A 25,196-nucleotide genomic window follows, 5' to 3' on the forward strand; every position below is an offset into this window, starting at 1 on the left:
ATATCTCTGTCTTTAAGCCCTGTGCCACCAGGGAGGCCCACTATATAAACTGTAAAATATAGTCGTGAGTTTCTACAAGCAACCACGTTGGGTTTTTTTTTTTTAAAGATTTATTTATTTATGCATACAGAACTGGGGTACAGTGCAGGGGTGGTGAGAGGATTCACCAGAGACAGAGTGAGGAGCAGAACAGACAGATCAACAAAGTACACTGCTGAGAGGAACAGCAGGCAGGCCAGGAGAGGTCTGCCGCGCCATGTGGTCACCTCTGGGGCAGGCGGGAATCGAACTCATGTGGAAGTGGCCTCAGCTTCTCAGTGCAGTGCTTTAACCCGCTGTGCCACCAGGGAGGGCCCATGTTGGGATTTTTACTGAGATTAAATTGAATTGTGGCTACTTTGAGGAGAACTGAAATTTTTACAATAAATGTGGTATATCCCTCCATTTATTTAGATTTTTTTCAACACGTCTTTTCAATAATGTCATACAGTTTTCTGCAGAGAAGACTTGCATAGCTTTTGTTATATATATATTCCTAACTTTAATTTTTTGAAAATTACACACAGTATCACTTCAGACTATTTTTATGTTTATCACTGATTTTTGGAAATGCAAATCATTTTGCTATGTTGTCCTGGTAACCACCAATCTTGCTGAACTCACGGATTCTAATAGTTTATTTGTAGATTTGTTTGGATTTCTACATCTATAATCATAGTATAGTAATTAAGGATGCAGTTTTAGAATCCGACTGACTTGGTTTGAATCCTAACCTCATAATTTACTAAATGTTGGAGCTTGAGAAATTCTCTCAGCTCTCCCAAGGCTCCTGCCTCTGGCCACGGAATGGTGATACTACCACGCAGGTTGCCAGCGAGGACTAAAGGGAAGAAAATGTGTGTCTTTGTGAGACTGTGCTTGCTCCTACTCTGGTTTGTTATTTCATTACCCTCACTTCTTACTTTCCTGTGGACACCACACCTTTCCAAATACTGGCTTTCCCCTGTCATTTTATGGAATCACCCTCCTAAATGCATTTCTAGCATAACTTCAATGGGCTCCTTTGATTTCTTGATAGTTCTGTGGCCTCTGAGATCTCAGTCTATGGGATGTCTTTTTTTTTTTTTTTTTTTATAACAGCAAATCCATGGATTTTTCTTTTACCAACCAAATTGTGAATTCACCAATACCACACAGATGTTCTACAATTCCATTCACTTCTAACACTAACTACCTAGAGTTAAATGCAAACCCTGCAGGCAAATGGCTCAGTTCTGCAAGACTGCCCCCACCTCGGAAGGCAGTTTCAAGTGCCACAGGTCAGCGGCATTTTTGACCAACCAGCTATAAAGTCAGGAGTTCCCACGGCCTGTCTTTAGTTTCAATAATTTGCTGGAATGACTCACAGCACACAAGAAAATGCTTTATTATGTCTACCAGCTTACTAAAAATGACAGAATCAGTACAGCCAAATGGAGGAGTTGGGGGGAGCACAGCCCTCTTCCCTTTCCAGGTGTGCTACCCTCCCGGAACACTGATGTGTTCACAAAGCTGGAAGCTCCCTGAACCTTACTGTTGAGGGATTTTTTTTAAAGATTTATTGATTTATGTATACAGAGCTGGGGTACAGGCCAGAGGTGCAGGGGCAGTGAGAGGATTCACCAGAGACAGAGCAGGGAGCAGAATAGGCCGACTGACAAACTACACTGCTGGGGGGAGCAGGGGGGGTCCAGGAGTAGTCTGCTGCACCATGTGGATCACCTTCGGGGTGGGGATCGAACTCATGCTGAAGTGGCTTTAGCTTCTTAGTGCTGTGCTTTAACCCACTGCACCACCAGGGAGGGCCCGTATTGAGGGATTTTTATGGTGTTTTCAATATGTTGCCATGGCTGATGGATCACTGGCCTTTTGTGACCGAGCTCAGTTTCCAGCTTGTTCCTCCCCAGAGGTAAGGGATGGGATGGGACCGAAAGTTCTAGCCCTATAATCACACTATCTAGGGAGTCCCAGAGTTCCTCCATTAGACAAGAGGCAATAAGTTCCAAAGGCCTTAGGAACTTGGTGCCAGAAGCCAGGGACAAAGATCAAATATTTATTTTTTATGATACTACAGTTTCCTGGATAGGTATTTTTCCTTGGCTTCCAGAGACTACTCAGTTCTCAATGTTCTGTTGGTTCTTGCCCAGTCTTTTATCTTAAATGTTGATTTTTTTTTTATGACCAGTTCTTATGCTTCTTCTCAACTTGTTTGATGCAAATGAGAGTGACAGAATTTGGCCTCATCTTCTACCGACTCACTACTACCGACTCATCTTCTCAGGGTCCAGGTTCAGGTGGACATCTGCTCTCTGGGCATTGCTAGCTGGATTTTTAAAATAATGTCCTAAATGAGGCTAAGCACCCTCAGCATCCTCAAACCTGCTTTCCTCTTTTGCTTCTCACTGTCACCCACATAAGCAATCTGAACCTCATTCAAGACACCCCTCTCTCCTTAATTCCTGTAGATAGCTGTGATCACATTCTATCCTTTATGGCTCATTCTCATTGGTCCGTTTCTAATTTTTATCACCCCAGTTGTTAAACAACATACTTTTTGTTTTCCTTTCTCTAGCCTTGCTGGTTTCCAGTTCATTATTATAGCAAAGATTTAGGGACAGCTTTCTTAACAACAAATAATCCTCCACCTGTCAGGGACTTAACACAAAAGAAGTTTATTTCTCTTTCCAATAAAATTCATTCGGTGTTTCTTGGTCAGCTGCCATGTGGTGACTCACTGTCATCTAATCTTTGTTTTATACTCTATGCTTCAGCAATATTAAAGTGCAATTCAACTTTTAAAATCACATTATGCTACTTCCTGCTTTTCCTCAAAATTTTCCTATATTTCCTCACTTCTTTGCCTCTGTTGATGTCTGCTCCTTATTCAGACCTAAACTCATGTGCCAGTTCTTCCTCTTCCTCTTTCTTCTCCTAGGTGATTAGGGTGACTCCCTCTTGTGCCATCAGTGTATGTTTCAATCAGAGCACTCAGCACAGAACATTGATCTCAGTTACATTCATGGTGGTCTAGGGACAGAGATGGTCTAACCTTTGAATGATTGTCAAAGTATGGTTAGAAACACCATCTTCACTTGGGAAATTGTTAGGCATGCAATTTTTGTGCCCCCATCTAGACATATTGACTCACAAATCCTGAGGGTGGGACCCAGTAGTTTGTGACTGTGGCACTAAGGAAATGGACCACTGGTCTTCTCCATTTCTGTTACTGGAAGATCTTACCCCAGAATATGTGGTTATTGAGGTGAAGTAAATTCATTTCTATTCTAGGAGGTTGTCATGTTGGAAGTCCTAGCTAGAGCAATTAGGCAAGAGATATAAAAAGGAAACCAAACTAGGAAAGATAGCTGTCACTATTTGTAGATGACATGACAATATATTTATTGAAAACCCTAAAGACACTACTAAGCTACTGGAAACTATAAATCAGCATAATAAAGAGACAGGTTATAAAATCAATATACAAAAATCTGTTGCATTCCTTTAGAAAATAATGAACTGGAAGAGAAAGAAATAAGAACATAATCCTATTTGATTAATACTTTAATCAAAAAGTATTAGCAAGGAATAAACAAAGGAGGTAAAAGACATATTCAATGAATTTAAAAGACATTGTTCAAAGATGGAAGACTCATGGGAATGGAAAGATATTTCATGAAACTAGGACCCAGTGCTTCTTGCTTGCTTAGTAGGAGAAACTCAGTACATTTAGGAGAAATAGATTGAACAAGCCTTCTGGGACTCCCTCGGCACAGAGGAAAGGGGTGAGTGTGTAGGGAGGGGAGGGAGAGTCAGGCTGTCATGCTGAACTGTAGTGGTTTTATCAAGACTGGCTTTTCTGCAGCTGCCCCTGATCTCTGCAGCCTGGCCACTAGAACACTTCTCCCACCTATGGCTGTGGGAAATTCTAGCAGCAGAAGCTGCCCAGCCAGCTTCTGTGAATGTTAGCCAACGTCAGTCTCTCCATTCTTTTCCTCAAACTGTTCCTAACTTGCAGGTCTTCTTCCACTCTTTGTCAGAAAACTTAAGAACTCAGTGCAGGCTTGCATCTTTGTGGGTATTGTTTAGGCAGAATTTTAAGCAGAAGGACACTGACCCAAGTGATTGAGCTGGTAGGGTCTTTCCGGGCTCCATTATATGGCTGTGGGGAAAGGGAAATGAGCCCTTTCCCTCTAGTCTGTGGACTCAGAGGAAGGGGACTTGGACGGGAGGGAATGGCACAGGGGTTTAGAAGCTGGAATTAAATCTCTGTCAAAGTGAAATGAAGACTTGGCCACATCCCATCTGCACACGTCTTTGGGTTAGAGGCATGCACTCTCGCCTGCACAGAGCCCTCTTTCTTCCTGGGCGGAAGAGTGACTTTTCACAGCTTGCCACAGGCAAAGGAAATGGAAAGTCCCAGAGCATCCTGAGTCCCTGTATTTCACGGGGCAGTTTGCCTCCTTTGGCCTTCCCCATCTTGAGGGACAAGCAGGGCCTCTGCGTGCAGGCTGGGTGCTGTGGGGAAATAGTAAGTTCTGTAGAGGGAGGACGCCATAGCTCTGCCCTTGCTTGCCTGGGAGGAGAGAGGCACTGGAATGCTGACCTCCCAGCCTTCTCCAAGTCTCAGTCAGAAAAGAGTCTGCAGCCCCTCCCAGCCCTCCTGGTCTGCAGCTCCGAGCAGAGCAGCTCGAGATGGCTTTTCTGAGAAGTTGCTGATCTCAACCCTGCTGGCTCCACATTCCTGGATGATGAGAGAGGGATTCCAGTGTTTACTTTGAACAATGTTTTCCTGTGTCTGAACCGACTGGGTGTTAAATTCTTCCAGATTTCTGGCTCCACGTTGCAACTCCAACGGGAAAGAAACAGGTTTACGGCAGTTGGTGAGGGAGTGAAAGCAAGGTCTGGCTGAGCAGCTTCTGCTGCTAGAATTTCCACTTGGTAGATGGAAACACTGTCAGTGCAGGCTCTTGGGCTCCATGCCCCCAAGGGGGATTTGTTATGGCTTCAACTCAGGGCTTAACCCTCTGCCTTTTCTCATTTCCCACCCTAGAGGGCAAACGTTAGCTTTCTCCTTCGAAACACAGCAGGGAATGAGAACAAGCTGAAATTTGAAGGTCAAGGCTTGCAGTGTTTTCTCTGTTTTATAAACCCAGAAGTTGGGCTCATAAGGAATTCATTTTGTGGGATATTGGGAAACTTGAGTACATTCCATTACTGGGACCCGACGAGAGGTCTTAGTGATACACAGGCAGACCAAGCTGGATGGGAGATGAGAGAACTGTGGACCTGAAACCAAACCTTACATCAGAGGAAACTGAGGCACAAAGGGGTCTAGTGATATGAAGGCTAGAATTTAGGGCTGAAAGATCTGCCCTCAACATGGTTGCTTAGAGCTGATGGGGGATCAGGATGACCTGTAACTATTGTTATTGATCAGTGAGGAAGATGACCATGTAAACACCCATGGCCAAGGAAGACATTCTTGTGTTGCTAAATTAGTGGCTTTGAAGATAGAGAACTTCAGAAAACTAATAAGATCAACTCGAAAATAAAAGAGCACGTCATTTCAACTGCGCACACAAACGATTTCTTTACTCTGGAATGGTGAACAACTCAAGGGAAACTCAGGAAACCCCATCAAGACCTGCTCTCTAGAGAGTAATTTTTGAATCACCAGTCCTTGGGCAGATGCCTGTCAGCATCTTGAATGGGAACAGCCCAAACCTACGTAGGGTATGTGTTGGACAATGGTCTTGAAAGTCATATCATTCTATGGCTTTTTTCTTGGGCCCTGGAAACCTTCTCCTGAACCCATTTTATGGTGAGTGTTTGTGTGTATGAAAGGCAGATTGGTCGCAAATCCTCCTGGCTTCAGGGCCAAGACAGAGCCCAAACAGTATTTATATAGTGAGGTTGAGGTTGGATAAAATTATTCCATGATAGAACCTGACATTTTGATCTTGCTGCTTTCACACGACTGCGTTAATGCCAAAGACATTTTTACTTAGTTTTAAAAAGAAGCCACTAAAATTCCATCTTTCTCTCTCTCATGTAGAATTAGAGGCAAGCATTCTAGCACCATCTTGAACCTCCCCTTCACATCTTAGCCCACCCCTCATTCTAACTGTGGACTCTCTGGCTGTATTAGTATGTCTACCGGGTCATGACAGCTGTCAAAATTGGCTACTGGAGGATCACTTCATCTCTATGGTAGTTTGTAACCACAAATTCTTTACTTACATATGTCCCTTCCTTGTAGTAGAAATTGCATTGTACCCTAGAGATAGGAGTGGAATGATGCAGTGACATTGCTCCCACTGCCAACAGAAGAAAGCCCTTTTATGTTTGGTCTCATGGGTGCGATTTTCCCTTGGGATATCTAGTAAGGGTTTATATCAGTTAGCTCTTGCTGTGTAACAAAGTACACCAAAACTTAATTGCTCAAAACATTATCTTACAGTTTCTCTGGATCAGGAGTCATAGGGGACTTAAGAGTGGACCTCTGTCTGTGGTTCTTTTCATGAAGTTGCTGGGCTGGGGCTGAGGTCTTGTCTGTGGGCTGGGGCTGTGGTCTTGTCTGTGGGCTGGGGCTGTGGTCTTGTCTGTGGGCTGGGGCTGTGGTCTTGTCTGTAGGCTCAACTGATGGAGGATTCACTTCCAAGCTCAATCACATGGTCATTGGCAAGATTAAGTTCCTCTGTTTGGTGAAGGGTCTCATTTCCTTGCCACACAAGCCTCTCCCCAGGCAGCTCATAATATGTCAAGTGACTTCTCTCAGAATGAATGAGAGGGGAAGGGGTGTAGAGAAATAAAGAGGAGAGAGAGAGAGACAGATAGAGAGAGAGAGAGAGCACGCGAGCAAGAGCGCACTAGCTCAACAGGGAAGTCAACGTTTTGTCACCAAATCTCTGAAGTGATATCATCATATGCACAGTTTTATTTTTGTTAGAACTGAGTTGCTAGATTCAGCTTATTCTCAAGGAGAAGGGCTTTATGAGGAGATGACTATCAGGAGGCAATTTCCTGAGGACCATCTTGGAGCTTGCCAACCACAGCATTATGGGCCCAATGTTGAGTCTTTGTTCAGCCTGTGGCTTCTGCCTCATTGGAAGTTCTGATAAGCCAGTGGCTGTGAAGGACAGAGGAAATGAGTTCCATGCCCACGCTTACCCCTCCAGGGAGGTGGAGACCTTCATTAATAAGCATTCTGAAGACTACTCAGGTGCAAGTAACTCAGTTTCTAACCAACACTCTCCCCTTCTCTCCCACCTTTACTATAGAGAAAGCAAATGAGCATAAGACTAGCCACTGGCTCATGTGATCTTCATCACTCCAAATAAACCCCCATGACAGTTGCTCATCTGAGAGTTCCCCTAGTCACCACTGGGGTGCCAATATCATTCATTTTTCTTGCTTCCAAAAGGGGCCCCCACTCCAAATCAGAGGAGAAAATTTATACCATTAACTTGATTCATGGTCTTCACCACAAAAGCAGTCAGTCATAAAAATCTTCATGTATCACGAGTGACTTTTCTTTGAATTAATTGGATCATGAAAACATCCTATTGAGCAGGGTGTTTCTCATCATGGGTTTGAGGAAGTTGAGGTTCAGCAAGATTAAGTCACTTGCTCAAGACTGGGCATAAAGAATTGAAGTTGGATTTCAAAACCAATTGTCCTGATTCCAAACACTGTGCTGTGCCCTGTATCCCCTTTAATGTTGTTTGCATACCTAAGTCTCTAGATTATTCCCAGGAGGAATCTGGCGAGACTTCTTGGCCCATTTTCACTCATTAAGTCATTCTAGACTAAGGCTGTAGTGACCTGAGAAGAGAAAAAGAACTCAACTGGGACCAGGGATGTCAAAGCTGGAGGTTGTACAGCAGACACAGCTGGCGACTTTGGAGAGTTGCACTGTATGTGCATACATGTGTATGTGCATGTGTGTGTGTATGAGGTTCATAGACTCTTTTTCACCCCTGCAACTATTGCTGTTCTACTCAGGGGTTGTGTGCATGTACTGCGAGCACATGTGTTTACTGGTGGACACTGATGCCTTAGAATCGCCCGGATGATTGATTTCTCAGGGACGCTCTCCAGAGGGTGTCCTTTTGGTGAGCAGATGGTAGAAGCAAGGCTACTGGGACCTGAAATTGTCGGGGGGTGAGACAGGTTGGGTGAAAAATGGGACATCATTGTTACATTACCTGTGCTGGGGGAGCTCCTGAGCTATCTCCTGACCTGCTTCAGCCTTTTACCTGATTTTCAACTTATTCACCCCTTTCAGGCAAAACAGTTTGTTGTTCATTTCTCCAGTCTGAAAATTGGACCACAGTGCTTTGGCATGTGGAATATATCATAGCCCTGTGTATCAACGATGATATCAGTTCAACGAATGGACTAAAGCCATGTGTTCGTGGTGTATTTGAATTATAATCCCCTGACATAATTCCTCCTGGCAATCCAAGCATAGTTCCTATAAATTGTTCCAGTTTCACAGATGAGAACTCTGAGACCTAGCAAACCTCGGTATCTTGTTTTGGTCCAAAAGCTAAGAAATAACTGGCCTGTCCTGAACTTCTGTCCTTAATTCTATGCTCATTTGACTCTCCAAAGATTTGTTTGATAAGCAGCTTGACTACATTAGGAGCTTTGGCTAATTGTTTTGTCAGTTGTTGTTTTAAGATATTAAAATGTCCACATAACAATATCACACAAACACAGCAAAAACAGTAAGGAGAGGGCTTTACTGCAAAGCTGCATGAGGGTGGATATGAAGAGCCAGACCTTGCTGGCCAGAGCACATTCATACAACATGGTCAATGAGGGCCCCCTTCCTGGATTTTAAAAATACTCAGTGCATTCCTCTACCACACCAAGGAAACATTAAAGCCTTTGTTATTTAATTGGATTTCTGACTCAACAAAAACTCCTTTTGTCAGAACTTCAAGTTTTCTTGGCGCATTATCCACACTTTTGCTGTGTGGATAGTGGTTATGTTTCACTGTGTACTACTTGTATATATTTGTGCCCAGAAAGATTTGCTTGACACTAATAACCAAATACTTCTTTCCAATTGCAAGAGAATCATTCTCGAGTCCTGGGGAATTGGTAATGGCTGTTTTCTCTTTGAAAGCATAGGCAACAGTTTTATTATATTCAATGATTCATTTCTCCCCCAAATCATCTACATTTGTTATATTATGTATTTGTCAGTTAATCTTCATTCTGCCTTCTAGAAACGTAGGAAAATGAGCCTCCCTGAGAACTTTCAAGGGCCTCCATCCAGAAGTAAGCACCAGATCAGTTCAGAACCTGGTAAGTGCCCGGTGCAGCCTTGGGACAGACAGTGCACCTGCCTTGAGTTGACTGGGAATTAAGGATCTCACTTGTGAGCCCTAAGAAACATAGTTTAGGGGAAGATTCAGAGAGAGGGAGAGGGGATGGAAGGGAGGGAGACCTATACAGGTATGGAACAAAAGCACAAAGGGAGTTGGTAGGTGTGATGATGGGGAGACAAGGGAGTTTCTGATGATTCTTGGATTTTTCCCAAAGGGGGAGTTAAGCCAAGAACATTCTTGAGAATAGAGGGAGGAGTGACGGCAAACTAACAAAACATAGCAAAAACAATTCTCCGACTCTGAAAAATACGTTGGTTACTTGAGGGGATGGGGAAAGAAGTGGTGGGGAGGAAACATAACAGGGCACGTCACCGAGCTTCGGTGGTAGGTGAGTGAAACATGGCACACACAGAGATGTGACTTGTCCTCAGGGAAACAGAACAAGTGGATTAAATGGAGGAACTGTGAGATTGAAACTCCTGAGGGGTGACCTGGAAGGAGAGCTTAGGTAACAGAGTGGGATGCACACAGCTGACATTTATGATGCAGTTATTGGTGACAGTAAGAACAGGGGTGGCCATAGGGGCAGGTGGTAGAGACTAAGAGAAGATGTAGTTAATGGGTGGGTGGGGAGGACCAAAGAAGGCTGTGTTTGAGATCTGCGAGGATCATTTATATGAGACAATGAGGGAACCACTATTGATGCAAAGAAAGTTGCAAGGAAAGCCAGTGTGTAGGAACTGAAGTTGTCAGTGACTCAGGATATGGGTAGAGGGGTGGGGGGTGGGGTAGCTTAGTCTGACAGCATGAGCTTCAAAGGGGAAGGGCTGTAAAGGGTTTGAGAATGGTGGTAGAGATAGGGAGTAAGGAGGACAAGTGTCTCCTTGGGACTTGCAAAATAGCCCTCCTTGAGAGGCCTGTGAGGGTGGTGTGGTGTGTGGGTTCAGGAAAGAGGGCACTTCTTCAGCCATGATCGCTCTTGATCAAGTCCCAGGGATGTATGGTGTGGAGTCTCCAGATTTCAGATTTTAGCTTCAGCTGTTCAGATTTGGAACATGATGTTGAGTTCACTCAAGACACTGTAAACTCCATGTCTTTGATCGCTGATGATTTTTTTCAACTTAATGTGATACGTGCTATTTATAATGGTCACCTGTGGCTCCCTCTAAGAACACAAGGGAGCGTGAATGCTTTTCCTAAGAGGGCCAAGAAAGTGTCCCTGAGGTGCTGAGCCTATATTCTTGGATTTGGCAGACACACAGGTCCTTGGAAGTGAGGAGTGGGGAGAGAATTCAGGTCAGACGCAAGAGTACATGCCAAGGAGTAGAGGCCTGAGATTTGATGAGAAAGGGGAGTAAGGAGTGTCCATTGTGTGCGCCTGTGTGGGCAGGGGGAAGGTGATGGTACAGTGCCTTGGTGGTAGAGGCTGAACTGGGGAAGCTTTTCTGGGACAAATTTAAGGAACATACATTTTACCAGCAGGCAATAGGGAGTAAAGATGTTTTGAAGAGAGGTACAACGTGATGAGCTCTTTCCTAGTTTTCCCTACTTAGAATGTCATGCCAGGGGTAGAGCGTGACACAAGATAAGCATTCAGTAAATGTTTATTGCGTGAGTACTTGAACATATTTAGAAATAATTTTTCTTGCAGTAGTTAAATGGAGAGTGAACTAGTAGGGAGACATACTTAGGGGCCAGAGCCTGAAGTGAGATGTAAAAGGGTAGTTTATAGAAGGAAGCTTTTTAGTTTTGCTTTAGGGCAAAACTCAAATACAAGCCACCTTCTGCAAAATAAATGCTGGCCTGGATTCCTAGTGCTTTGAGCACTTTAAAGCGGGTAGCATGGCCCGCTGATTGAGGCCAGTCCTGGGAAAGGCCTGCCTGTTCCCCCTTGGTTCCTAAGCCCACAATACCCCCATTGTTCCAGCTGTGCAGGACTTCCTTTTTTTGATTGATTAGACTTTGTGAAGCCACATTTTTTCATGGTTCCATTGCTCATGAGCCAGCTGTCAGGCAGAGAGAGGTCTCTAAGCACAAATTGCTTAAAGTCTTTCTCCTTTGGTTTCTTGAATATGAGATTGTAGGCTACTTCTTGTTGCCTGTTTCTCTATCTTTCTCCTACTCATCTAAACTACTGCTGTAAAAGTCTGCACAATGTCCATGGGAGAAAAAGGCTGAGTAGCTTCCTCTGATTATGTCTACTTGACTTGTTCTGAAATTTCACTTTTAAATCTGGAAGTTGATCTATAGATAGTATGATCACATGTGCTTTGTGCCTTAGGGGGTCTTCATATTACATCTTAAAATGGAAAAATTTACATTTATGGTTGAACATTCCTTATTTAGATATAAAACTCAGATTTGTACTTGTACTTGATAGGTGAACAAAGAGTAGCCAGTGCTTCTTCCTATGGGGTATTCACAGTGTTTATTTAGCCAACAGCATTATTGTTTATGCAGAAAACATATCATTTAGCATTTAGAATATGATTATTTATTTAGAATAAATATTTAGAATATGATTCATATATTGGGAGAAGAATGTGGACCATGAGTAGAGAAGCCCTTCATTCAGGATTTTAAGACATTGAGGTTGGCACTGAAATCATTCCCACTGCTCAGTATCTCCTCTGTCCTTCAATACTCAGCATAACTTTTCTCCTTGAACCTGCTTCTTGATAGCCCTCCCACCAGGTGGATTAGGAAGCTTTTAGTCATCTAGGAGGAGCACTAAGCTCTCTGAGCTGAGACTTAGCTTCAGCCTACTTTGGGCCCTCAGTGCCTAGCTCAGTGCCTGGTACATGGAGACACGTATTACCTGTCTGATGGGACAGAAGCTGATAGGACTTGTTGGATCTCTATGTAGAACTCTGTTGCTAAGCCATAGATGACATGGATTATTCTTGTTTGTTTTCTTTTGTCATGGGAGACAAGCCTGCTTTGTGGACTCTAGATATTGAGAAGGGTAGACTTGGAAGCAAGAGGCCAGCATGAAGACTCTGCAAAGGGTTCTTAGTGGCATGGGACCTACACCTCTTAGAGCATTTGGAGCTCAGTATAGCTTCTCTGAATGCAGAAATGAATGGGTTGATGTTGTATGACCATAGAAACTTGAGTTCTATCCCTACTGTTGTGTCTCTCAGAGTAGAGGCATAATTCTTAGAGAAAAATTGTAGAGTGCAGAGTGTCATCAGGAAGCAATATATCCCCCTCCCACCCACTAAAAATGGTAAGTCAGTAATGCCGAGTCTGCACTGGAAGATGGGTAAATCTGACTGGACTCCTGCCTCCCTGCCCAGATGTGGTTAGAGATAGCTCTTTCCAGAAAGATGCATGCTCTGTATTAGAACATGGTAACAGAGTTAAGAAAACTGCTCATGCAACTTGACCTTTAATGAGCACTCATGGGATTTGTTTTTCCTATTGGGATATGTGTGTGTTTGGGGAGGGGAAGGCACTTCTTTGTACTAGGAGAGGGGAGAAAACACCTCTTCTGTCCTGAAAGGCCAATTTGCCCTTCCACAGCTCACTCACCTCCACCTTAACAATCCTAAGGTTCCCAGTGCTCCTGGCATGAATGTCACTCAAGGCATGTCAAACCAGGGTCTTGTGTGGACCTTCTAGAGTCCACCTGGTAGAGGCAGGGATATGGCAAGAGTTCCTGTAGTGTCCGAGGGACACGGGCACTATGTCCTTGTCCGTGGAGACATAGATAAGAGATGGAGTCATGATTTGGAGGGATGATGAGAAGTCTGTGGGTATGCACTGAATTTCCCCTGGTTGGATACAGGAAGTCATGTGTGCAGTCAGCCTGCAAGTGGGGGCTTCTCTGGATCTTCTGGGTGTCACTTGGGATGGAGATAAGACCATGTGCTGCACACCGCACTTAGTTGAGTCATGCTCAGAACATCTCTCCAACCTTAGTGATAAGTCTTCCAAGACACTTCTGGACTAAGTGGCAGTTTTCTTCTCAGCCCCAAATAGAATTCACAAGAGAGCAGCAAAGGAAGTGGAGGGCAGGGGAGGAAATGGAAGGTGGAGAAGGTTAGAATGCAGAGGTGAAATGAAATAACAGCAGGTTCCTGTTTTGGAAAGTGCTGGTCTCCTCCTGGGGCCAGACAAGGCTCTTTGGTACAGCCCAGAGATAAATGGGAGAGATGAGACACTAGTAAGGTAGGCAGGATGCTGCGGACTGGCATGAAGAGGCAGGAAAGGCTAAAGACAAGGAAGTAGGTCTTAGGCCCTTATGTTGGTGCTTAGGCCAGTAGCAATTAGGCTCTTATGTTGACTATTTTTCTGTGTGTGGACACTTCAGTGCGACTCCTGACCTGTTGAGGTTGTTTTCAGAGCAAGAGAGCAACTAAAGACCCAGCTAGATCCTAAGCAAGGTCATCTTTCCATCGTCTTACATCAATGCATTCTCAGATGCTTTCCAAAGCCAAGACTAGGGAAGTTTCAGTGTCCAACAACATAAACATTTTCCCTGGAAATAAACGTGTGACTCTCCTTGATCTGCAGAACAAGTGAATATAGTGTAGGTGCTCAGAGCCTGTGTTAACGGAGCATGGAGTATTTTCAAATGTACCTGCCTGAGGCTAGGTCTGCTGTATTTTCATTGCATGGTTCACGGTGCCCCTGAATCTAATGATCTATGCACCCACAGTGTGACCCTTGCCATCGATGACTTTTCCCTTTAGGTAACACCTATCAGTATCTTAAGAGATTGTTGGGGATACAGTTTAGGAACACTGGATAGAGATAATGTCTTGCCTGTCACAAGTGTACAAATAAACACTCTCATGGAGTTAGCGGGGCACAAAGTCCAAGTGGGGTTGACTTGTGCCAAAGCACTAAGCTGTGAATCCTGCCTGGAACCCAGAAAATACTTTTACAAGTTGGTTTCCTGAGATAAGGATGCAGCTTGTGGCCAGAAGCAGAGGGTGAGATCAGCTTTGCATGAGAATACCATCCACAGCCACAGTTTTCTTAGCTCAGTGCTTAAAGGCACCAGTTCTCTTTTGATCTAAGACCATTCCGGGACTGGCAGATGATAATGGAAATACTCCATGGTGCTTTCAAATATTTAAAGGTCACTGATATGCAGGACTGAATATATAAAATAAGGAATTCTTGAATGAAAATAAGTGTCTTAGAGCTACGAAAGGACTATAATGGTTTCCTGGACCTGTTTCCTATCTCTACATAGTTAATATGCTGTAAATCTTGAGTGTTTTGGGGGTTGATTGTAGCACCATGAGTCCCAATCTTTGCTGTGCATTAGAATACAGCTTTTCATTCTGATGCCTGTACTGCATCCCATGTCTGCTAAATCACACTGCTTCAGGTGGGAGCCAGGTATTTAAAGATTCCCCAGTATTTGTAATATGCAGCAGAGGGCTGCTGCTTTAGGAGCACTTTAGTTTCCAGACATTTTGTCACAGCAGCCCTGCTTCTGTGAGGGGAATTCCTTCTTATTCTCATTTTGCTAGTGAGGAAACAGAGTTCCACTCCTGTATACTTAGACCCATTTCAGACTAGCTTCTGGAAATGGTGGGCTAAGTGGTTGGGTGGGGAGTGGGAGGAGTTGGGCTTGAAAATCCAGTGGATTGAACATGGTCCTTTGTGCCTGGAGTAGAAACAAGAGGACCAGTGCAATGTTATGCCTCCTGGCCCTCCCGTCAATGCTGTTTCTGTCTGTAGACTGCTGGTTTGCATTTCATTTATAGGGAGACAAAATGGAACCTTTGTGCCAGAATTGAAGGAAATTATAAAAGCCCACAGCTTGTCTTCAGACTTAATGTCAACTATTTATCTCTTTCTATTTTCAAACAAACAAGTCCTCCTATGAGTTTGAGGCGGTCTCAAACATTCCCTCTGGTTTTATAGTTTCTTGGTAGCTGCATCAGTGGATATGAGAAAAACCCTACTATTCTATGGAATTGTTCTGTCAGCCCAAAGGGCTCTTGTCTGAGTCCAGTGACATGGTGAAAGACTTCGAGCAAGTCTTCACCTGCTCAATTGCATACACATACACAGAGATGTCAGAACAAATGATTTGCTAATTGACTTAGATGAAGTTTTAGGGTTTATTAACTTTAGAAAGTTTGAAAGAAGGATGAAAGAAATTATGCAAAATTCTGTTAGCCCAAAACATTTTCCCACCAACTAGCATAAATGATTAGTTGGGAAGTACAAACACATTTCTGATGGCTTTACAAATGGGCAAAGTAAGTCAGGAATTCGAACCAGCATGGGCTGGGTGATATTCTCTTTGTTACTGGGGACTTGGTATAGATGATCCAAGATCCTGAGATCTTAAACTCCTGAGCTCTTAAAGGAAGGACTAAGATGCTTCCAACTTCCCTTTAAAAAATTGTCATTACAGGAGGCTCTTGATTAGAGGACTGTTTGAGTATCCTACCCTGGAAAACTGGTATTTTGAATTCTCCCAAAAATGCATTGTAATGAAGGTTGCCACTAAGACTTAACAATAGCAACTCAGTAAGGCTTGGATCAGAGTAGGTTTAATGAAAACTAGCTCTTTATTTTTAAAGAGTATACATCTCTGAGATGATATTCTTTGTTGTATTATAATACAGTGCTGAAAGTGTGAATAACTTACTTCATAGAATGGAATAATTTTCCTTGTAAATGTGGTGTCAATGATAAGCTCAATTCATTCTACAATAGCTCTTTGACTAGGAGGAAAAAAAGGGTGAAAAGCTGGAATTGCTTGTCTCACATATGAAGCCTGAGGGTGAGCTTCACACAGGAGCACCCTCAACCCTCACAGATGTTGCAGCCTGTGAGCAGACTCTGGGAGTTTCTTATACATGCAGACTCTCAGGTCTCCCAAACCTACTGAATCAGAAGCCTGAGATGGGGCCCACGGTCAGTGTTTTAGCAAGCTCCTCAGATAATTCTAGTCAGCACTTATTAAAGCACTATCCCAAGTTGATGGTTCTCAAAGTGTGGTCTTCTGACCAATAACACCAGCAACATGTGGGAACTTAACAGAAACTGATAACCAGAGACATTCTGGAGGGGGGGGGGCCGAAGAAGGGAAAAGACCCTGAAAAGGAGGGGGAAGAACACAGGGGACTATGGTGATAGTGCATGGGGGAATGGATGGTGGGGATTTCATGAGGAACTCATACATTGTACAAAAATTGAAGGATGATATAATGAATATATAAAAAAGAAAGGCAGAAAAAGTTGTCTAGATACACACAAACACAAAGAAACTGAAATGGAAAAGAGTACAGGAGATCCTCAAAACTCTGGAGGATCCAGCAATTCCATTTCTGGGATGAAATGGAAATGAAACAAAAATCTGGAAATACATTGTACTCCTATATTTATAGCAGCATTATTGTGGGGTATGTGCAGATGGTCAGGCTTTTATGCAGATGGTGGCCTTGAATGCAGAAGGTGCTTGGGAGAGTGGGCACAGGCATGCAGGCCTGATGGTGGACACCTGGAGTCTGGTGTGGGCATGTGTAAGTGGGCACACCTGGGCCTGGAGGCGGGCGATAAGGGCTGTGTCACTCAGAGACAGCAGGTCTAGGAGAGGACAAGTGACGGCTGTGAGGATAAGAGACCATGAGAGAATTCCAGAGAAAGTCCCTTCCAACGGTGCATAGAGATATTAGGGGCCCAAGTTGTTGCCTTCCTGTGGGCTATTTCCCCTGCGTATTATTAAAAAAACCTTCAGAGACGATGCCATAGTGCCCAAGTTTTTCTTTTAAGCTTCCTGAACTGATGGTGACCCTACCTGGCCTGGGATGGTTGCAAAACAATGATTTATAATAGCCAGGAGATAGAAACAATCTAAGTATCATTGTCAGAGGAATGAATAAAGAAACTGTGGACTATTATTCAGCCAGGAAAAGGGGGAACTAGAGCAAATGATCTGAGTAACATAAGTAGAAAAAAAAATACTGCTTGATTTCACATATATTGGCATAGAAAGGGAGAAAAAGCCAAAATTATAGAAAAGACATTTTAGTTACCAGAGACAGAGGGTGGGGAAGGGAAATTGGAGTAAGGGGTCAAAAGGTAACAGGTAAATTAGTATAAAAGGTATAAGGTATATTAGGGTTCAAAAGGTCTAAGGTAAATTAGTAGTAGGGTGGACTGTACCACCACATCACTGTAGCTGATATTGTACCTAAGCTTTATATTGTACCTAAGTGAGAAGATGGGGTGTCAGAGGAACCCATTGTATCATTTCACAATATATGTAAGCACACCATTTTGTGGTACTCCTTAAACCTAACGCAGAGATGTATGTAATTATTCATCAAAAAAAAAAAAACCTCATAAAAAACTAAGTCTGAGGCTATATTCTTGGGGACTGGCTGGTAAATGTGGAAATGTTCCATGCACTTTCACATGTTAAGCAATCAGGCCACAGTGACAGCAAAACTGAACATAGGAAATAGTGAATTTGGGATAAATGCACACGTATTAGGACTGGAAAGATTTCCTGGTCTGCTTCTTATTGCTAGGTGTAGTTGATAAAACCTTACAAATCTTTAGCATTCCCTCCCCATATTTTGTTGAGAATACTAATTGATGAATCAGCATCTATGTGGATTGGCCCAGCAATCTATGTTCTAACAAACCCTCTAGGTAGATGCACCCTCAAGTTTGAGACCCAGGAGACCACTGTTCCCACCAGATTGCCCATACACGTCTCTGCGTAGAGCATGCCAGTTCATGCCTGGGCCTGCAGTTGGCTTGTGGCAGCTGCCCACCTCTGCCATGTCCTCTCCTCATGCCAGGCAGAAGCATGCAGCTCAGTGTGGGCACTCTGCCCACACGCGGTGACGTGACCACACTTGCACACTGGCAGAGAACATGGCATGGTTTTGAAGTGGGGCATTTTATTCTTTACCATTTCTTGTAGTCCTGCCTTTGAATAGCCCCAGGTCTACCTCGCACTCACTCCTTGGGAGCTAGTAGACCAGAAAGCAGAGCTTAGAGACTGATATGACCTCAGTGCTGCTCACCCGGCCTACTGCCAGCCCGCCCCAGTAGAGACCCTCGTCCGTGGGATGTCAGAATGGCTACTAGTCTTTCCTCGCAGGTCACTTTTTGAGATGGCCCTGGCTAACCAGTGTATTTTCCTAAAGGTGTTTGGAACTATGAGGTGAGGAAACCTCTAGAATTGCACCAAATGGATGCAAAGAAGGTAAAGACAAAAGGTAGGCCTGGAGGGTTTGCAGTGGGAGCTCTGCAGTGGGGGGTGGCAAAGGTTTCAGGGAGGGTTCTGTGGGGAAGACACAGAGGTGGCTGTTCTTGTTACAGTGACAGAGAATGTAGCATATCCAGAAGGGAGCAAGCTGCTGCTCATCCGCTGCAGATGATTTCAGTTCACCTCTCCCAGTTCCACCAATGCCCTGACCAGCAAGCCCTTTGCACATTGCATTGTTTTGGCAATACAGGATGTGTGCAGATCTTGCCTTCCCCAGGCAGAATAATATACAACTCTTGCAGGGAGAAGGCACCTTCTGGAGCATTCCACAGCAGGTTTTTTTTTTTTTTTTTTTTTTTCGCTAACAGATCTATGTTCAGATGAGCTCCTGCTCCTGAAAATCCACAAGACAGCCTGGGAGTCACTGTAAAATCTGTATCTTCTTTTAATTACCTCTACTTCACAGTATTTTACTGAATTCAGGTTAAAGTTGGCAAGATGAAACTTTTAACTACCCTCCCCCCTTCCAAATTCCTACTGAAATGACACAAGAAATACAAAATTAGGGAGGTCTTTCTATCACTTGATTAAACAGGGGATGGTAGAAACTGCTGGAGAGAGAAGTCTGGAGACATTTCTGGTAGACAGAGGGAAGCTGCAAAGGGAAGTAGCAGGAAGGACCCACCCATGACTGGGTAGCTACAGAGGAACAGGCTGCTTATTCAAACGAATGGGTAAAGATGCCAGCAAAACCCCTCTAACCTCAAACAGCCAGCTTCTGGCAATAACTATAGTGACAAGCTAATGGAATTTTGAGCTTCTTACACCTGAGAGCCAACCTGTCATGGGCCAGTTGTACAAGCCAAGCAGTCTCAGTCTCATTGTCCATGAAATAGAGGTAATACCCATGAAAAGTGTAAACACGTATTAAGTGAAATAGGCAAGGAGTCTTAGACAGAATATGCATAATTACCACATTCTGTTACTATATGCCAGGTACTATGCTAACAGCTTTACAGGAGTTACTTCCTTTATTCTACATGGAAGATCTATGAATTCTCTTAGTCCTCTTATTCAGAAGGCAACTGAAGTTTGGAAGGACTACAAATGTTGCTCAAGGCTCACATCGATTCAGGGGACAGAAAAGGAATTTGAACTCAGGTGGTGTAAGAGCCAAGTTCATGCATTTAAGGCCCAGGCTACACTGTTCCAGGTCTCTAAAATAGATCACCTTTTTAAATTCTTACAGTTACCTTAAGGTAATATTTTCAGTGGTGAAAAAATAGCTGAGAGGTTAAACAATCATGCAAAGCCGAGATCAAGCCTGCTTGACTCCAAGTGCCCCATCTTGCACCTACCTGTTGTTGTTCTTTGTCTGACCTACACTGTGGAACAGCTTTCTGTCTCCTCACTTTGAGTCAATTTTATTTTCTGAATACAAATGGTGGATGAGCTATGATGCTCTAAAATGTGGTTAATTCTTTAAAGAATTGAATCGTTGTGTGTGCTTTTAAATAGTCTGTATTTCTCTTTGCTGGTAGGACACTCAAAACTCCCCCAGCACTTGGCTGAAAACTGTAACTTTTGGCCAGCCTACGTCACATATATCTCCCCCGTGGTGAAAAAACTCATTGAGAAAAGCAAAGCTAGAGAACTAGAATGCATGAAGGCCTTGGAGGAAAGTCAAGTTACTTCGAGGCCGAGCAAGCCGCTCAGCACCACCCAACTGAAAAGGAGAAAGTGGACCAAGTCTTCTGGCAACTTTCTCAAGGACATGAAGTCAGAGGGCATGTCAGCAGCGTGGGACACTGTATCTGGTCCCACCATCATCCAAGACACTATGCATTTCCAGTCGGATGCCAGAGACAACTCCATGGCAAACTACAACAAGATCATCTTCTCTCGAAAACCAATGGCAAGGATGCTCCCGTTCAGCTCACTTCTGGCCAGCAAGGAGCAGCCGGCCCCCAAGCTTATGTAGTAATTAAGCTCCAGTGGCCATGTATTTATTTCATTCATGTCCTTTCAATTTGACCTGGGCTCTGCATGCATAGAGGTTGCAGAGATACACCAGATGAGACTGTTGGGCATGGTGGGGCTGGAGGGCCACCCCTCCCCATTGCCCTCAGAGGGGGTCTGGACATTCCTGCTCTCCTTCCTAGCATGGCTTAGGACCTAACTGTGGGTGAGACAGTCCAGTCCAGGCAGGAGACAGTGACTACACCCAGAGATAAATAAGAATTTTTAGCCAGGTAACTGAAGACAGGAAGAGAACAAAAATCAATGGAGGCGTCAACAACAAGGAAGCAGCCAATCTCCCTCCCCAACCCCCGAGTCTGGGGGGGACAAAGGAAAGATATTGGACTTGTTACAAGTTAGATGTTTGGAGATGAAGCACATGGGCTGAACCTCAGATTTCTGAGATGGGGCAGTGGGATGCTCCTCCATGGTGCTGGGGCTTTGAGCCTAGAGGAGAGCCCCATCTCTGAGCTGGGGGGCTGTTTGGCTGAGGGAACATGAAGTTGGTTCTGTGACTATTAGGAAAATGGAAAACTGGACTTAGATGATTCTAGAAGGAACTGCCACAGCCAGAGAGAACAAGAAGCTTGGTAGGGGAAACAGACAGGGCTGGCAAGCCAACAGAAAAAAAGAAAGCAAACCAGAAGCCTACCAGGAGCAGAATGCCGCCTTCTTCCTCCTGTTTTGCAAGTGCCCTCCTGCGCCCACTCTGGGTAAAGCCTGTCAGGGAGGACAGCAGGAATGTGGTTCGCATAATCAGTGCCAGCATCTCAAAGCATTGTATTGAAAGGAGGGACTTGAAGAGAATATGAGCTTAATTATAGCATGATGGGGTTCTGAGGGATTCCATCTTGACCCTTGAACTTGGTGTTGAGGTGTTTTTTCCTTGGAGGGTTTACTAGGAAGTGGCCCAGGGGGCCCCATGTTCCCTGGAGCATTTTCTTCCCTGTATTTCTTTAAAGCTTGCCTTGTAGAGCACAGTTTGGGTGGGAGGTGGAGGGGATGGGGCGGGGAAGCTCCTGGCTGAACCCCAGTTGTTATTTGTTAAAAACACAGCTAGAATGGGTCCACCCTTGCTTGGAAATATTCCCAACTGGCCTTCAAGCAAGTTATGTTACAGTCAGCCTTGAAGCAGATAGGCTTTGTCTTTAGATATGAAGTGTGATCCAGAGATGCCGGGCAGCCACAGCTGTCTCGTGTCTGAGTTTATTGACTGAGCATAACTCCTTGGAGAGCTTTTCTTTGACCTCACCTGAGTTTTTGTATTTGTGGTTATGAGTCAATTAACACCCAGCCTGCTTTCCTAACAGAGACAGAGAGGATGCAATACGCTAATTGCTATAAATACCATGTGAAGAGGTTGAATTTGTCCTCTAAGTGTCTACTCTCCATTCCATGGTCTTACAGAAACTTTTGCATTCATCTCTGCTATGAGTTGCATTGGGACAGCTGCACAAATTTAGACCTCCCCCAAATCCTTTTTTGGATCCCCAGTTATGAGCCAGAGTGGATTTTTGCAAACAACAATAGCAACAAAAAAGGTGGCTTCCTATGAGTCTGAATGACTGATTTTTGCACTCTGAGCTCTTATTGACATGAAGGCAGGTGGTAAATTCCTCCAATATGGATTTTTATCCCTTCTATCCTTTTATAGACAGTATATTTAAGAAACTATAGGAACTCATTATGTGTTAGAATTTATAAGGATTTGGAATAATTTCTCCTAATCTCTTTGAAAGCAGAGTTTATTTTTTAATTTAAAAATGATCTAGGAAACAAATAGCATTGTCTAGCTTAATTAAAATTTCAGTGTATTATAACAATATAATTATGTAAATATAATAGAAGGTATACCTTATATTTTGCTGAATGAATGCAATGAATGCATTGTCTTCTGAGGCAATTTTAAGAAAATAAACGTCTAATTATTTTTGAGGGAACTCAGCTCTAATTCCTATCATGTAGCTGTTTTGAACAAACTCTTTGGTGATGCCTCCGGATTACAGGCACAGACATGAGCAATTTGAGCCCAAGTTGGGATTCCTAAGGTTGCTGTCAAGGGAACTTGATTGACAATGTCTAGATCTGCGTGAGAACTGAGGAGGCTGCCAGCAAATACTTTTCTCAAAGTAGGAAGAGCTGAACAAGACCACCTGGACTCAGCAGTGAAGACTTGATCACTGGGGGAATGGGGGAAGGAAGGAGATCCTGAGTAACTGAGGTGTCTGTTGCGTATTTTATTCCTGGACCATGTCATCTCCCCCACTGCTATGAGGGTGGTGGTGGTGGTGGGGGCAGTGGGACTAGTGAGTCCAACTCCCGCTTAAACCCTGGAATTCAAATTGGGGAGAGGACTTCTTCTTGACTTCACAAGGTGCATTGTCTTGTGTGTGAGGTGAAGGAGCCAGGCCTAGCAGAGCCCGGTGGGTCTCAGCGAGACAGGTTGGAAAGTCATCTCTGGTGCTCCCAGGGAGGCATGTGCCCTTCCCCAGGGCCTGAAGCCCATCGGGAGCTGACGAGCTCAGAAATCACCTGCATTATTCCTAATGTAGCCTCACCTGCCTGTTGAGCTGGAAGGACCTGGGGTTTCTGAACGTATGAACTTCCATCTCTGCTAGGCGACTGGGTTTTCTGATAGTCCATAGCCCACAGCTTCTTCTTAATGATCTCCGCAGCACCTGGAATGTTTGGCTTGGTAGGAGAATAGATTTAGTTAGTCTCTCTGCTGTGGGAGGTTTCTGAAACACCAGAATATGTATGTGGTTGGCCCTTCTGTGTTGCTCTGTAAGGCCTCACTCTTGACACCTATTGAATGGCTGTTTTTGAACAAATTCTTTGGCTCCTACATACAATATGGTATTTATCCATTTGCAGATTCCATGGCTGGTGTTTAAACTGTTAATGGTTAACTTCAGCAGCATGACTGAGCCTGCTGGTCATTGTCATTCTCGCAGGGTCCTAGGGACATCAAACAGTTCCACATTCTGCTGCCTCCACAGCCATTGGCCTGGGGGCAGGTCTTGAAGGGGTTTGGGTTGCTTGAAAAAGAAAACTCTTGAAAAGAAATTCTTCAGGGTGGCCAGTGAGTAAACAAAATGGAAGGTACAGGTGCATGCAAACCAGACACTTGCAAGGGTGGGTGGGTAGCCTGAGACTCTCTCACTGGAATGAAAGGTCGGAGAGGGACCTAAAACATTAGAGAGAAGCAGCAAGGGTTGTCAATATTAGCGGAACATGTGACTGGTACAGCAATATCAGCGAATTCAGTTTTTCCTTTTGTCTGAAGAGGCATGAATGCCACAGAACTCCGTCGGTCCTTTCTTTAGCAGAGGGAGAACAAAAAAGGTGCCCTGAGGACAGACTTTGACCTCAGGCTTCATATGGGGGTCCTCAGAGGTGGCACATGGTTGCATGAAGTGAGGAGACTGCCCAGAATACCCTGGTACAAGACGGACGGCATGTCCAAGGAGGCGGAAAGCTAGGAGCAGAATGCTGTGCCTGCAGCTGGGCTTCGTGTGTCAACAGAGATGGCAAAGGGATGGCATAGTGCTTTGTGAGATGTACCAAAGCAAACGTGCCCATCTGGACAGTCGGTTCTTTTCAGCCTTGACTGAGTCACTCATTCCTAGGAGCCTTTTGGAATCCCCACTCCTCTGGAGTGACAGGCACAGTTTCAGAGCCCATACTTAAGTGCCAGATAAGACAGCATGGGAGACCAAGGGAGGAAAGTAGGATGGGCCTGAGTTTTCTGTGACCTGAGCCAGGACTGGCACTCAGGCCGGGCTTATGTATGTCAAGTAATCAGGAAATCCTCCCTCTTCCTCCCCCCCACCCAGCTGCCATCTCTCAGCAGGGACCCAAACCTAAGCCAGCTCCTTGGTACATGGAAATCACACCGTGCTGTCCTAACCTATCTGGACAGGGCTGTGCCTGGCACTGAGCAGCTGTGTGAGCTTCTCCAGGGCTTGGGGGTGGGGTGGGGCAGGCAGAATCAGCAGGGGCTGCAGGAACACTTGGCATTTAGGTGGGGACCACTGCCATCCCATAATCTGCGCCTGGACCCCGAGTCTGATCTTAGTTCCATATGAACTACGGTAGGATAGTCAGTATGCTGAGGCACTGGACAGAATATCCAGAAGTTTATCTCTTTTGCACTGTGTACTCCTGGACAAATTAAAGTTTCTAGGCCACAGAGGCCTTTCTAGGAAGCTTACACTGCTGGAGGGGAGGGGGGGAGGCAGCAAGGGCTCATGGTATTCACTTATTCTAGATCCAGTTGTTCAGTCACCCAGAAAGGTCTGCTATTTTTGATAGGCAAAGGTGTGCAACGTGACAATATTGCAGGCAAGTGGAATCTTTTTTATGTGTCTGCCACGTTGGAGGACTTCTGTGCAGAAGGAAATTAGTACGAGAAAAAGTCATTGCTGGAAGAAAGTGTGCCTGAGTACTCCAGGCCTGCTTGTACACAAGGGTGTTGGACCGTGCCCATGTTTATTTTGCTGCCATGGGCTTACATGTTTTCTTACCTGGTTGACTGACTACAAAGCAAGAGAACTCCTTGGGACCGGAGCCAAGGCCTCTCGAGTCCAGGAGCAGGC

General features: G+C 44.5%; 1 protein-coding gene across 1 annotated transcript; it reads left to right on the forward strand.

Moving 5' to 3' along the window:
• The first annotated feature begins 18,561 nt into the window (after positions 1-18,561).
• CDRT4 (CMT1A duplicated region transcript 4) lies at positions 18,562-20,569 on the forward strand. The gene is made up of 2 exons (XM_012726079.1): positions 18,562-18,589; positions 20,121-20,569. The coding sequence occupies exons 1-2, from the start codon at positions 18,562-18,564 to the stop codon at positions 20,558-20,560; spliced, it is 468 nt and encodes a 155-aa protein (XP_012581533.1). The 3' UTR covers positions 20,561-20,569.
• The last annotated feature ends 4,627 nt before the right edge of the window (positions 20,570-25,196 follow it).

This window comes from Condylura cristata, unplaced genomic scaffold (genome assembly GCF_000260355.1).
Source record: "Condylura cristata isolate star-nosed mole 26May11 unplaced genomic scaffold, ConCri1.0 scaffold00017, whole genome shotgun sequence".
Taxonomy (NCBI): Eukaryota; Metazoa; Chordata; class Mammalia; order Eulipotyphla; family Talpidae; genus Condylura; species Condylura cristata.

Excerpts from the sequence above, each read along its gene's own strand:
- CDRT4 (XM_012726079.1), top strand. The coding sequence starts at position 18,562 with ATGGATGCAAAGAAGGTAAAGACAAAAG. Across the intron at positions 18,590-20,120 it reads AAAGAAGGTAAAGACAAAAG|GACACTCAAAACTCCCCCAG; the intron begins GTAGGCCTGGAG and ends CTTTGCTGGTAG.